This window comes from Sporothrix schenckii, assembly GCF_000961545.1.
Source record: "Sporothrix schenckii 1099-18 chromosome Unknown Cont47, whole genome shotgun sequence".
Taxonomy (NCBI): domain Eukaryota; kingdom Fungi; phylum Ascomycota; class Sordariomycetes; order Ophiostomatales; family Ophiostomataceae; genus Sporothrix; species Sporothrix schenckii.
This window is the reverse complement of record NW_015971148.1, coordinates 1,308,006-1,320,472: the sequence shown is the minus strand read 5'-3', so window position 1 is coordinate 1,320,472 and position 12,467 is coordinate 1,308,006. Positions and strand designations below refer to the sequence as shown.

At 60.4% G+C, this 12,467-nt stretch overlaps 2 protein-coding genes across 2 annotated transcripts; one reads left to right on the top strand and one right to left on the bottom strand.

The window, feature by feature from the left end:
* Positions 1–341: 341 nt before the first annotated feature.
* SPSK_10504 (DNA polymerase alpha subunit A) lies at positions 342–5,198 on the top strand (the record flags this gene model as incomplete). Its single annotated transcript, XM_016736892.1, has 4 exons — positions 342–770; positions 815–1,877; positions 1,950–3,259; positions 3,327–5,198. 4 exons carry the CDS (start codon positions 342–344, stop codon positions 5,196–5,198), a joined length of 4,674 nt encoding a protein of 1,557 aa, XP_016585004.1.
* Positions 5,199–6,810: 1,612 nt separating this feature from the next.
* Positions 6,811–12,338, bottom strand: SPSK_02921 (translation initiation factor 4G; the record flags this gene model as incomplete). The annotated part of the gene is made up of 3 exons (XM_016729769.1): positions 6,811–6,910; positions 7,008–11,566; positions 11,652–12,338. 3 exons carry the CDS (start codon positions 12,336–12,338, stop codon positions 6,811–6,813), a joined length of 5,346 nt encoding a protein of 1,781 aa, XP_016585003.1.
* Positions 12,339–12,467: the final 129 nt, after the last annotated feature.

The following is a 12,467-nucleotide window of genomic DNA, read 5'->3' as shown; positions in this document are numbered from 1 at the left end:
CACTGGTGATGGCCACTGTCACTTTACGCCACGGCCACCACCCACCGCCGCAAAACGGGCCCCCCCCCCAATTTACCTCTAAACACCAATCCACGACGAGTTGTTTGCCAACAAGACAACGACACTCAGGAGTGGCCCATAGCCCGTTTCCCCGTTTTCCCTTTGTCTCCTCGTCTCTATTCCTGTCGGTTCGTTACAGCCAGCCGCCGTTCTAGTCGCTCGTTATCACCACCTTGACGTTACATATCCTCGCCAAGTCTCGACAGCATACGAGAAGAAGAGTAACAGCATACGATACCACCAACAACACCGTCCCACTGCTCGACGCCCTCCTGCCCATCATGTCCAAGGCCAGGGAGCGCCGCTCCAAGTTCGAGAGCCTGCGGGCGATGCGCAAGTCGGGCAAGACGGCCTTTGACTCGTACGAGGTCGACGACGACAATGCACTCTACGAAGAGGTTGACGAGAACCAGTACAAGAACATTGTGCGCGAGCGTCTGAACCAGGACGACTTTGTTGTCGACGACAACGGCGAGGGCTATGCCGACGACGGCCGCGAGGAATGGGACCGTACGCACGTCTACGGGAGCGACAGCGAAGACGACGGCACCGGTCTCGTAGGCCGACCAAAGGGCAGGGGCAAGAAGGCCCGCGAGGAGGACGAGGCCGAACGGGATGCCAAGGACCGCAATATTGCAGAGTACTTTACCAAGGGCGCCGCCAAAGCCCAGCCCAAGTCCAAGGCCAGTCCCTTTTGTGTGGCTAATGCAGTCAGACGGCTGATGGGGAGAAAGCTCTGCTAACACGCCCACAGATTGCAAAAACAGAGGAGGATGACGAGTTCATGTCCAACTTGCTGGGCGAGGTGCACGCCAACATCTCGCCCGCCCTGCCGCGCATGCCCAAGAAGCGGCCAAGCGACCAGCGCAGCCGAAGCGATGCCATGCCGCTCTCTGACCTACCACGGCAGACAAAGCGTGTCCGCATTGCCGACACACTGCCAGCCCAGGCCAGCGACAGCAACAACGACGATGATGACCACATGATGCCCACCATCCACAGCGATGTCGTGCCGCCAAGCGACGATATCCCCATGAGCGATCCAATGCCGTCGTCCCCGACTGTCCGCGTCGCCAGCCGCAAGGTGCAGCCTACCACAGCTCCCGTTGAGCACGACCGCCCTGCCGCCGCCACCGCTGCTGGAAGCGCTGAGAAAACGGCCGACAGGGACAACGAGGATGACGAGGACGATGCCATGATGGAGGTGGCCCACGCCGGCGCTGTCAACGCGGCCAGTGTGAACCTGACAGCAGCACGGCCCGTCAAGAAGGTCCTCAAGACGCCTGCGCCCTACCCGTCACCAGCCAACTCCTCGCCCGCATCACGGGCACCCGAGACCGCCGCGGCCGTGGACCCCACAGCGTGGACCAACCTCAATCAGAAGCTCAACGTCATGAGCAGTCCGCAACAAGCCGATGCCGTCATCCACAGTGGCGGCAAGATCAATTACAAGGACGCCATCGAAGAGGACGGCAGCTTGCACTTCTTCTGGACCGACTACACCGAGGTCAACAACAGCTTGTGCCTGTTTGGCAAGGTCCTCAACAAGAAGACCAAGAAGCACGTCAGCTGCTTCGTCAAGGTCGACAATGTCGAGCGCAAGCTCTTTTTCCTGCCGCGCGAGACACGCTTTGTCAACGGCGCCCAGACCGACGAGACCGTCAACATGGGCGACGTGTACGCCGAGGTCGACGGCCTCATGGGCCAGCTCGGCGTCAAGCAGCACCGCTCCAAGCCCTGCACGCGCAAGTACGCCTTTGAGCTACCTGGCATCCCTAAAGAGGGCCGCTACCTCAAAGTGCTTTACCCTTACTCTAGTACGTGGCTCCCCATTTCCACCCCTTTGCACGTAATGCAGTTACGCCTCTTGAGATATTAACAACGCGCAGACCGCCCACTGAGCGAGGCCAACAGCAGCGGCGAGACGTACTCGCATGTCTTCGGCGCCAACACGGCTCTGTTCGAGCAGTTTGCGCTGTGGAAGAACATTATGGGCCCGTCCTGGCTCAAGATTGAGGACGCCGATTTTACGTCTATCAACAACGCGTCCCACTGCAAGCTCGAGGTCCAGGCTGCGCACCCGAACATGGTGTCCGTTCTGGCCGAAGCTGAAGCGCCCGAGGTGCCGCCGCTGACGCTGATGAGCCTTGCCCTGCGCATGATCTACGACGCCCAGTCGAAGAAGCAGGAGGTCATGGCAATCAGCGCCCGCATCTACGAAAACGTCGCCCTCAGCGACACGACGCCGGCCGACAAGCTGCCGTGCCGCACATTTACAGTGATCCGGCCCCGAGACAAGGCGTTCCCCGTCGGCTTCGACACCCTGGCCAAGTCGCGCGGGCGTGGTGTCATCCGCTTGGCCAACACGGAGGCCGATATTCTCTCGTACTTCCTCGCACAGCTGGCCAACGTCGACCCGGACGTTATTATTGGTCACGAGCTCGAGGGCGTCGACTACAGCGTCCTGATTGACCGCCTGCGCCAGTGCAAGACGCCGCAGTGGTCGCGTCTCGGCCGTCTCCGACGGCAGCAATGGCCAAACCACATCAACCGCGTCGGCGGCAACGTTTTTGCAGAGCGCCAGATCCTCTCGGGCCGTCTTCTGTGCGACCTGAAAAACGACGCTGGCCGCTCGGTCATGCTCAAGTGCCAGTCGTGGACGCTGACGGAGATGTGCAGCCTGTACCTGGGCGGCGAGGAGAACCAGCGACGCGACGTTGACAACGAGGCCGCGCTCAACACGTGGGCCAAGACCCCGAACGGTCTCCTGGACTATGTGGCGCACATTGAAGCCGACACGTACTTTATTGCCGCGCTGGCCCTGCGCGTCCAGATCCTGCCGTTGACCAAGGTCCTGACGAACTTGGCCGGCAACTCGTGGGCGCGCACGCTGACGGGCACACGCGCCGAGCGCAACGAGTACATTCTGCTGCACGAGTTCCATCGCAACAAGTACATCTGCCCTGACAAGCAAGCCTTCCGTGGCCGACAGCGGGAAGAGGACGAGCCCGGCAACGAAGAGGGCGGCGACGGTGGCGCCGGCAGCAAGAAGAAGGACAAGTACAAGGGTGGTCTGGTGTTTGAGCCGGAGCGAGGTCTCTACGACAAGTTTGTGCTTGTCATGGACTTCAACTCGCTGTACCCGTCCATTATCCAGGAGTACAACATTTGTTTTACGACCGTGGAGCGGTCTGCCTTGGTGCGTCAGAACTTGCAAATCCCCCCCAAAAAGACGGGCCAAAATACTAACAACGTTTTGCTTGTAGGCCTCCGAAGGCGAGGAAGAGGCGGTGCCGGAGGTTCCCAAGGAGCAGGACCAGGGTATCCTGCCCAAGCTGATTGCCGGCCTGGTGTCGCGGCGTCGGCAAGTCAAGAGCCTCATGAAGAGCAAGACGGCGACCCCCGAGCAGCTGGCCACATGGGACATCCGGCAGCTGGCGCTCAAGCTGACGGCCAACTCCATGTACGGCTGTCTTGGCTACACCAAGTCGCGTTTCTACGCACGGCCGCTGGCCGTGCTCGTCACGTACAAAGGCCGTGAGATTCTGCGCAGCACCAAGGAGCTTGCCGAGAGCAAAGCGCTGCAGGTCATCTACGGCGACACGGACTCGGTCATGATCAATGCCAACGTGGACAACGTAGAGAGCGCGCTGCGCGTGGGCCAGGAATTCAAGAAGGCCGTCAACGACCGCTACAAGCTGCTGGAGATTGACATTGACAACATCTTCCGGCGGATCCTGCTGCAGGCGAAGAAAAAGTACGCGGCTATCAACCTGATCGAGTCCGGCGGCAAGTATGTCGAGAAGATGGAGGTCAAGGGTCTCGACATGCGGCGGCGCGAGTACTGCGCACTCTCCAAGGAGATGTCGACGCGCATCCTCAACGAGATCCTGTCGGGCAACGAGACCGAGGTGTCGGTGACGCGCGTGCACGAGTACCTGCGCGAGATGGCGGCCAAGATGCGCAGTGGCGATCACACGCCGGCCAACGGCGTGCCGGCCAACAAGTACACCATCTTCACACAGCTCGGAAAAGACCCCACGGACTACCCCAACGCCGACAGCATGCCACAAGTGCAGGTGGCGCTGCGTGAGGCGAGCCGCGGCAAGAAGATGCGCAAGGGCGACGTCGTCAGCTACATCATCGCCACGGGCGAGAAAGCGCCGACGTCGGAACCGGCGCCCAAACGCGCCTACCGCCCCGGCGACCTCCTCAAGAAGGACTCGGGCCTGTCGCCGGACGTCGAGTGGTACATTGCGAAGCAGATCTTCCCGCCCGTCGAGCGTCTGTGTGCCAACGTTGTGGGCACGTCGACGGCGCAGCTGGCCGAGAACCTGGGTCTCGACATGCGGCGCTACGGCAACAACAACGGCCATGCCGGCGGCGGCAACGGCAGCAGCGGTGCCAACGGCACGGGCGAGCTGGAGATCCACCCGCTCGAGACGCAGATCCCCGACGAGATCCGGTTTGGTGACTGCACGCGCCTGCAGCTGCGCTGCCGCAAGTGCAAGACGTCGGGCCTGTTTGAAGGGCTGTCGGCGACGGCAACAGCAACTGCGCCCGTCGAGGGCGAAGAGGCCCCGGCGGCTTTCAAGACGAAGGTCACACCCGCGGGCATTGCTTGTGGAAAGTGCGAGACGACACTGTCGACGCTCTCGGTGGTTGCCCAGATGGAGCACGCCGTGCGTGTCGCCACGACCCGCTACTACGAGGGCTGGCTCGTGTGCGACGACGCTTCGTGCGGCAACCGCACGCGCCAGATGAGTGTCTACGGCGCGCGCTGCCTGGGGCCCAAGGGCCTGGCGCGCGACTGTCTCGGCCGCATGCGCTACGAGGTCCGCGAGCGCGACATTTACAACCAGCTGCTCTACTTTGCCGGCCTCTTTGACGTGGACAAGGCGCGCGACGCCGCCAAGAACGCCGCGGGCGGCGGCAGCAACAAGACCGTCCCGCTGGCGGACCAAGAGCGCATCCTGGCGCTGGCGGAGCACAACCGCGTGCGCTTTGGCACGGTCAAGGCCGTGGTCGAGCGGTACCTGGACAAGTGCGGCCGGCGGTGGGTGGCCATGGACACGCTGTTTGCGAAGCTGGGATTTGCTGCGGGCGCCATGGCCATTGTGAAGCGGGACGTGGTGTAGGGGCAGGCATATGTGTGTGTATGTGTGTTGCACGGGACGTCTTTTCTGTCCGTTTTCATTCCTTCTTGTTTTGCTTATGACTGCAACGGTTTCGTGTACATTTTGGTGCGACGAGTGATTTTGTTTCTGTCTTTGTCTCGTCAGCGGCCTTACTTGCCTGATGCCCATGTTCTTTTGGTTTTATCCTCTTGTTAATGGGCTTCACATAATAAAAGGTACAATACAATATACTGCCATGGCTATACCCTCGTTCCCATCCCACATGAAATTCACTTCCACAGCATTCCTTCTTCATAACGTGTTTGCAACAGTTGTGTATTGTTATCTGGCTGGTCTGGTGAACTGCGAAAAGACAAAGGCGAGAGCATAACAGCGAATTTGAAAACAGAATCGAAGAGGCGGAGCCTGGTTGTACAAGAGAGCAAAATGAAAGAAAAAAAAGAAAGCAATCAACAGACTCCCAATGCATCCGCAAAAAAAAAAGAAAGAAAGAAATAGCTTTTTCAGACATTTTCCTCCCCTCTTGAAGACGCAAGACATCGGAGCAAGGCCACGAAACATGGTCGAGGATCGAACGCTGTGTAGCGAACAGCTTCCGTAATCCCGACGGCACATATGCCTGGCCTTTCTTCCTGACTGTCTGCCGCCTCGTTCGTCTCCATGGCCAGGCAAGGCATCATGAAGACAGTCTCCATCTGTCCCACAGTCAATAAAAGCAAGGAGAAACACGAGCTCAAAAAATCTAAAAAGAAAACCGCGAGGAATACAAAATGGCACAACCTTAGCCTTTTTTTGTCGTATAGTAGTGTTCAGCTTCCGCTGGATACAGAACGGAGCATACATTAGCGGACAGTCCACAGCACAAGGGGCAGGAAACGGACAAATAGCAGTCACCAGACAAAAGCATACAGCCTCACACACACTGCCGTGATAGTGGAACGGGTAAAATAAGATTGCACAGATAAAAACAAGGCTCTTTCGGCGGGAGAAAAATCGGTGGGAGAAATACAAGACAATACAGCAGAAAAATAACCACCAGTGCCTCGGCAACGACTCAAAACAGCGCATGGAGGTGCGGCTACCTTGAGGGCGGTACCAAATGTATGGTAGAAACGAGGAGGAAGCAGAAAAGGAGGTAGAGCGGTAGAGCGACAAGAGCAAAACAACAAAGTGGGCGGTTTTTGAGGCAAAAGGGGAAAAGATGTGTCTATGATCAGAAAGACGGATAAGAAATCTTTGGGAGGTATCATGCAGAAAGGCAACTTTTTGGCACACTTTTTGAGAACCCCGTTGTATGCAGAGCAAACAGAGAAAAGGCAGCAAAAGAAACAAGACATGAGACACAAGGCAGAAACGCAAAGCGGGAAAACACAAAACACAAAACGCAAAACGCAAGCGCAAATGAAGCCCCCGCCGGTCTATGCATCAGAGACGGATGGAATGCAGGATAAAAATGACACCCATGTAGAAAACGGAAAGGAAAGAAAAAAAGCGTATTAAAGAGCGCGTCGAGCAAGTCGAAGCAAAGTCGAAATAGAAGAGGAGCGTATTTTGGTCGGCTTTGACTTGTCCGCCGACGGTCGTCAAGCCAGTCTCAACAAAAGCGCCTACCCTACTTGCTGACCTTGTCGAGGCTGGACTTGGTCAGGGCAGGGGACGCCGCAGTCGAGGGAGGCGACGCCGGGCTTTCCGTGTCTACATTGGCGAGGGCTCTGCGAAGACGGTTAGTATCTGTATCTGTATCTGTGTCTGTTTACGCAGCCACAAAAGGCACAGCAAAGGGAGAGAGGGAGTGGAGAAAGAGCTTACTCAAAAGCGTTCGAGTGCGAGACAGTGTTGGAGTCCTGGCGCGTCGGGGGCGTGCTGGTGCGGGAGGCCGGGCCAGAGTCGTCGCCAGGACGCCCGAACGAACCACCAGGGACGTTCCGCCGGCCGCTGTTGCTACGGGACGCAAACATGGACGTAGGGCCCAGCGTGGTCACGCTCGAGCTGGCGATGCGGCTCGCCGAGCCCTTGAGACGCCGCAGGTCGTCCATGCCCACCTGGTTGGGGATGGGCTGGTTGTACGAGAAGTTGCGCGAGTCGCCCCGGCCCAGGCCAGGACGGCCACCGGCGCCGCGCTGGCTCGTGCTGCGCGCGGCCTCGAGGGCCTTGGCGGCGGCGTCCGCCTCGGCGTCCTGGCGCACCTCCTCGAGCGTCTTGGGGCCCTTGTTGGCCTCGGTCGACACCCAGTTGCGGTTGCGCAGGTCGACCACGTCCATCAGCATGAACTTGAGACGGCTCGGCAGGTCGGGGATGTCAATGACATTCTTGATCCTAACAAAGTACGCGTCCATCATCGGGCGGCCCTTGTCCGTGCCGTCGAGGTTGGCACCGACCGTGCGCAGCAGCTTCGACAGCGACTCGATCTCCGCCTCGTCCGGTGTCGTCTCGTAGTCCACCAGCTTGCGGACACATTCGTGCATAATCCGCTCCGTCAACATGCCCAGCTTGTACAGCTCGCCAATGAACTGCACCAGACCCAAACCGCGACGCTTGGCAGCGGCCGCCTCGTAGTACTCGTCCGACAGCATGGCCGTCTCCTTGGACTCGCCCTCCTTGGGCTGCGGCAGATCCACCTTCCAGCCACGCTCAAACTCCTGCTGGCACCGGTTCAGCAAGTACTTGCGGAAAAGCGTGCCGCCGCTGATAACGTCGCCCTTCTTGTCCTTGATCGTCACATCCCGGATCTCGGGGCTCATGCGGTCCAGCATGCACTTGCAGAAACGCGCGTACATGGGCGCCCAGTGCGCCTCGTCCGTCGCCTTCTCAAACGTCAGCTGGATGACCTGCCGCAGCGTGCGGCCGTCCTCCTCGTCCTTGGACTGCAGAGCAATCGTCAGGATCTGGTCCGAGATCTTGTCAAACTTCTCGGGCGTCATCTTGTTCAGCGCAGCCTTGACCTTGCGCTGCACCATGTCGGGGTCCATGGTGGTCGGGGTCGCACCAGGCGCAGAGGCGCCGGCGCCGGCCGCGCCAGGGGCCCGGTTGGCGATGCTTGTGGGCTTCCAGCCGGAGGCTGAAATCGAGATAGGCTTCAGCTCCATGCCTTGAGTCAGAGGCATGGTCTTAGCAGCCTGGGCCTCAGCCTTTGCATTGTGGCCGGCCTGGCGGCTGTTGCCGCGCGTGGACCGGCTGCCCTGGCGCGGCGAGTTGGGCATGCCACCGCCAATGGACGACGAGGGTGTGCGGGTCATGTTGCTGGGACCCGGGAAACCACCGGGGCGGCCAAACGAGGACATGGCGCCCACGGGGCGCGGCATGGAGCCGCTGGCCATGGCGAACCGCTGCTCCGAGGTCGTGCCAGGCGGCAGAGGCTTGGAATTGAACGATCCCATGGCGCCCGTCGAGGTGAACGCGGCAGCGGCATTGGTGCGCGAGTTCTGGCGGCCTGCGTTGCTGCCGGCCGGCGTGCGCGTGCCCGAGCGCGACGCGCCCTCGCCGTCGCCAATCAGCTGCTTGACCTGCTGGTCAAAGTCCAGAGACGGCTTCTCAACAAAGACGTCCTTGAACTGCAGCAGGAAGCCCATGTCATACTTGAAGTTGCCCTTCTTGTTGACGGCCGGGTTCAGCGCCGGGTTGGGAGACTGGATGCCCTTGGGGTACATGATGGCCGTGGGGTCGCGCAGGAAGCGAGCCGTCTTCAGCGACTGCAGCGCTGCGCTCGGCTGGGGCGGCTCCACCGACTTGGTGTTGATGGGGGCCAGGTTCAGAGCCGACGGCTTGGCGCGCTTGCCGGCAGACGTCTCCGACGACGGCGACAGAGCGGGGCCAGTACGGTCGGTGATCTTGAGGTCGCCCAGCTTGCTAGTCAGGGCATCCGTCGACGAAGCAGCGGCGGACTCCTTGCGGTCACTCAGGGTGATGTCAGAGATCTTCTCGGCCAAAACCTCAGCCACAGACTTGACCTTGCCACCCGAAGCAGCAGCGGCCTCGTTCTGTTTCCGCTGGCGCTCACGCTCCTCCTCGAGGCGCTCCATCTCGCGCTCCTGCTCGCGCAGCTTCTCGTCGTTGGCCGCAGCGTTTGCAGCACGGTCCGCATCCAACTTCCTCTTCTCCTCGGCGGCGCGCTCCTTCTTCTTGATCTCGTAAGCAGCAGCTTCGGCCTCACGCTTAGCCTCGGCCTCCTCCATCTCACGGATCATCCGCTCCATCTCGTCCTCTTCGTCCTCAGCAGGGGTGGCGGGTGCAGCATCAGCCTTGGCGGGCTCTGTAGCGGGCTCCTTGGTGGGCTCCTTGACCTCGGCAGTCTTGGCGGCCTCGGCGGCCTTCTCGACAGGTGCGGTCGTGGTCTTCTCCTCCGCCTTGGCAGGGGCAGGAGTAGAAACAACAGCAGGGGTCGACGAGACAATGACAGGCTCGGACTTCTTCTCCTCAGCCTTGGCAGGCTCGGCAGCCTTAGCCTTGCTGTCCGCCTCGGTCGGAGTGCCGGCCGTCTTACGGACCTGCTCCTTGAACTCGTTGCGGAGCTGCTCGGCTGACTTGCCAACCGAGGCGCTCTCGGTTCTCGTGTGCGTAGCAGCAGGTGTGGCAGGTTTGGACTGCGGTGGCGGCGTGGCAGACACGGGCACAGGGGGCGTGCGCGACACAGCCGGGGTGTTGGGGCCGGGCGAAGCTGGGGCCATCTTGTTGAAGTCGAGGGTCTCGCCCTGGGGATTCTTGATGACAATGGCGTTCTTCTTGGGCTTCACAAACTGAGCACCGGCAGCGCCAGCCGGGGTCTTTTGGGCACTGCCAGGGGCGCCGGGAACAGCCAGCGCGGCATGCGTGGAGACAGGGGTCTGAACCTGGCCTGTGCTCGAGTTGGGGCGCTCCGAGGCAGCCTGGGACGAGGTACGCGACATAGACGGGGCGCCACCAGGCACGTTAAACTGCTGCTGGCCTCCCATATACGGCATGTTGTACGCGTTGCCCGGTTGCTGGTTAAAGTTGCCTACGTAGGGGTTTACCTGGGCATACCCTGGGTAGCCCATATACGGCGAGCCGTTGGGGCCATGCTGCTGTTGGTGCAGGTGCGGCTGTTGATGCGGACCAGGTTGCTGGTACGGCGGGTAGTTCTGTTGCTTTGTAGTTAGCAGGCGTTCATAGTTGCCACTGGCAGGCGACAAGTCGTTCACAATGGGGCGTCTGATGCCGTTGACGCTGTTGAGGCTGTTGAAGCTCTTGTCGCCGCCGCTGCTGTTATTGATGGCGGCGGCGGCAGCGGCGGCAAGATGGCGCCGAGGAGGCGGTAAATGCGGGGGCACTGGTCCCTGCTGCTCAGTCACTATTGCGGGATGCAAAGCGCTCACAAAGGGAGCCGCGGCGAACCGGTACGAGTACTTGGGTTCCATGGGCGGCTCCTTCGGCTGCTCCGCGTCCGGCCAACGCTTGCTGTAGCGACGAGGTTTGCCTTTCTTAAATTCCTGTTGTTGCTGCTGTTGCTCATGCTCTTTCTTGTGAGGTTGCTGCTGCTGTTGCTGCTGCTGCTGCTGATGCTGACGCTGTTGAAGCGACAGCGGCGGCTGCTGCGGCGGCTGCTGTTGCTGTTGCTTTTGCGAGTCTGAACACTTGGACGCAGAATCAAAGGCGCGGGGTTGGTAGGAGAAGTGTCTGTCACCTCCACCACCATTATGTCTGTCACCACGTCTGTCGCCCCCTCCAAATCCACCTCTTTCACTTCCAAATCCTCCACCGCGCGCGCCTTTCTTTCTGTAGACTCCACCTCTGTATGTCGGCTGGTTCTGGCCTTGCTGATCACTGCCTTCTTGCTGGCTGGATTTAAAATGATGGGGAAAGGGGACGGTATTTACGTTGGAGTGGGGCGGGAAACCCGTAGTGTTAGCGTATTGCATCTGCATGTAGGGCGAGCCACCGGGAACGGGGATGGCGTTCTGCATCTGGGGAGTGCCGTTGTTGGGCACGGCCGGGGGGATAGCGGGGCTGACGCGAGCGGCTGCGGTCTGGGGCGAGTTGGGGCCAAAGTTGGGGTGCATGCCGCCACGTGGTTGGAACTGGGGCGCCATACCGCCACGGCCACCGCCGGAGGGACCACGAGGATAGGGGCCCGCGCCGGGCTGGAAGGGCATGGCCTGGTTGTTGTAGTGGGTGCTGCCGTTGTAGCCACGGCCGCCACGGCCACCACCGGGCTGGAAACCGCCGCGGTTGGTGCCGGGACCACCATGGTGACCGTGGTTGTTGTGGTTACCATGGGCCGGGTGGTTGCCGGCGTGGTTGCCCATATCGCTCTGGACCGAGTGTGTCGAGCCGCGGCGGTAGTGCGCGGAAGGGCTGCCCACTGGCAGGTTGCTACCGGGGACGTTCGAAAAGTTGCCGTGTTTCAAATGGCGCTGAGTTTAAAAAAAAAAGTCAGTCTGCGTGGTCAAAAGTCATAATGCCCCCAGCCATCACAAAACGAGGGCAGAATCTACATACGTCGCCGTCACCGCCAAAGCTTCCAAACTTCATGCTAGCACCATCTTGAGAGATGACTGATGGGGGTCTGCCACCACTGGCAGAAGGCTGGGGGATAGGAATGGGCGACTGGGCCGGGGAGGGTATCTGCTGGTTGCTGCCGGCAATGGGCTGCGAGGGCGTGGAGTGCGCAATGGCAGGCGACTCGTCGTAGCCAAACTTGGGGATAGGTGCCTTGGCGCCGGCACCGGACGAGCCGCCGTTAGCAATGAAGCTGCTTGGGCCGGTAGCACTGATGGTGACAGAGCTCTTGCGAGCGTGTTCGGCGGCAGAGCTGCCGTTCAGAACGGCGGGGACGGCCGGGGTGATCGGCTTGCCGTTGTTGCTGCTGCTGCTGCCGTTGGCAGTGGCAGGTGCGCCCTGGGAAGGCGCGGCGTTTCCGCTCATGTTTGCGTTAGTTGCAGTGGGTGTGTTGCTGCTGCCGGCGCTACCATTTAGTGGCGACACGGAAGCAGGACGAGCATTGCTGGTGCTCGCGTTCGTGGGAAGAGAAGAGGAGCCGACTACGACGGGGGAAGAAGAGCCCGTCGCAATCACCGGCGTCGCAGCGGCCTTGCCAGAAGCACCAGCTGCAGAAGCGTAGGATGCCGAGGAAGACGTCGCGTTGGAGTTCGCCGAAACGTTCTGCGTGGTAGCAGGGGAAGTCATAAGGAGAAAGAAACGACTTGGGGGGAACAAGACGAGAAGGCGGTTTCGAGAGCGAGAGCGAAAGAGACAGACACAAAGAACCAAGAAGAAGCAGAAATAGGAAGAACAAGCAATCAAGCGTCTTCCAGT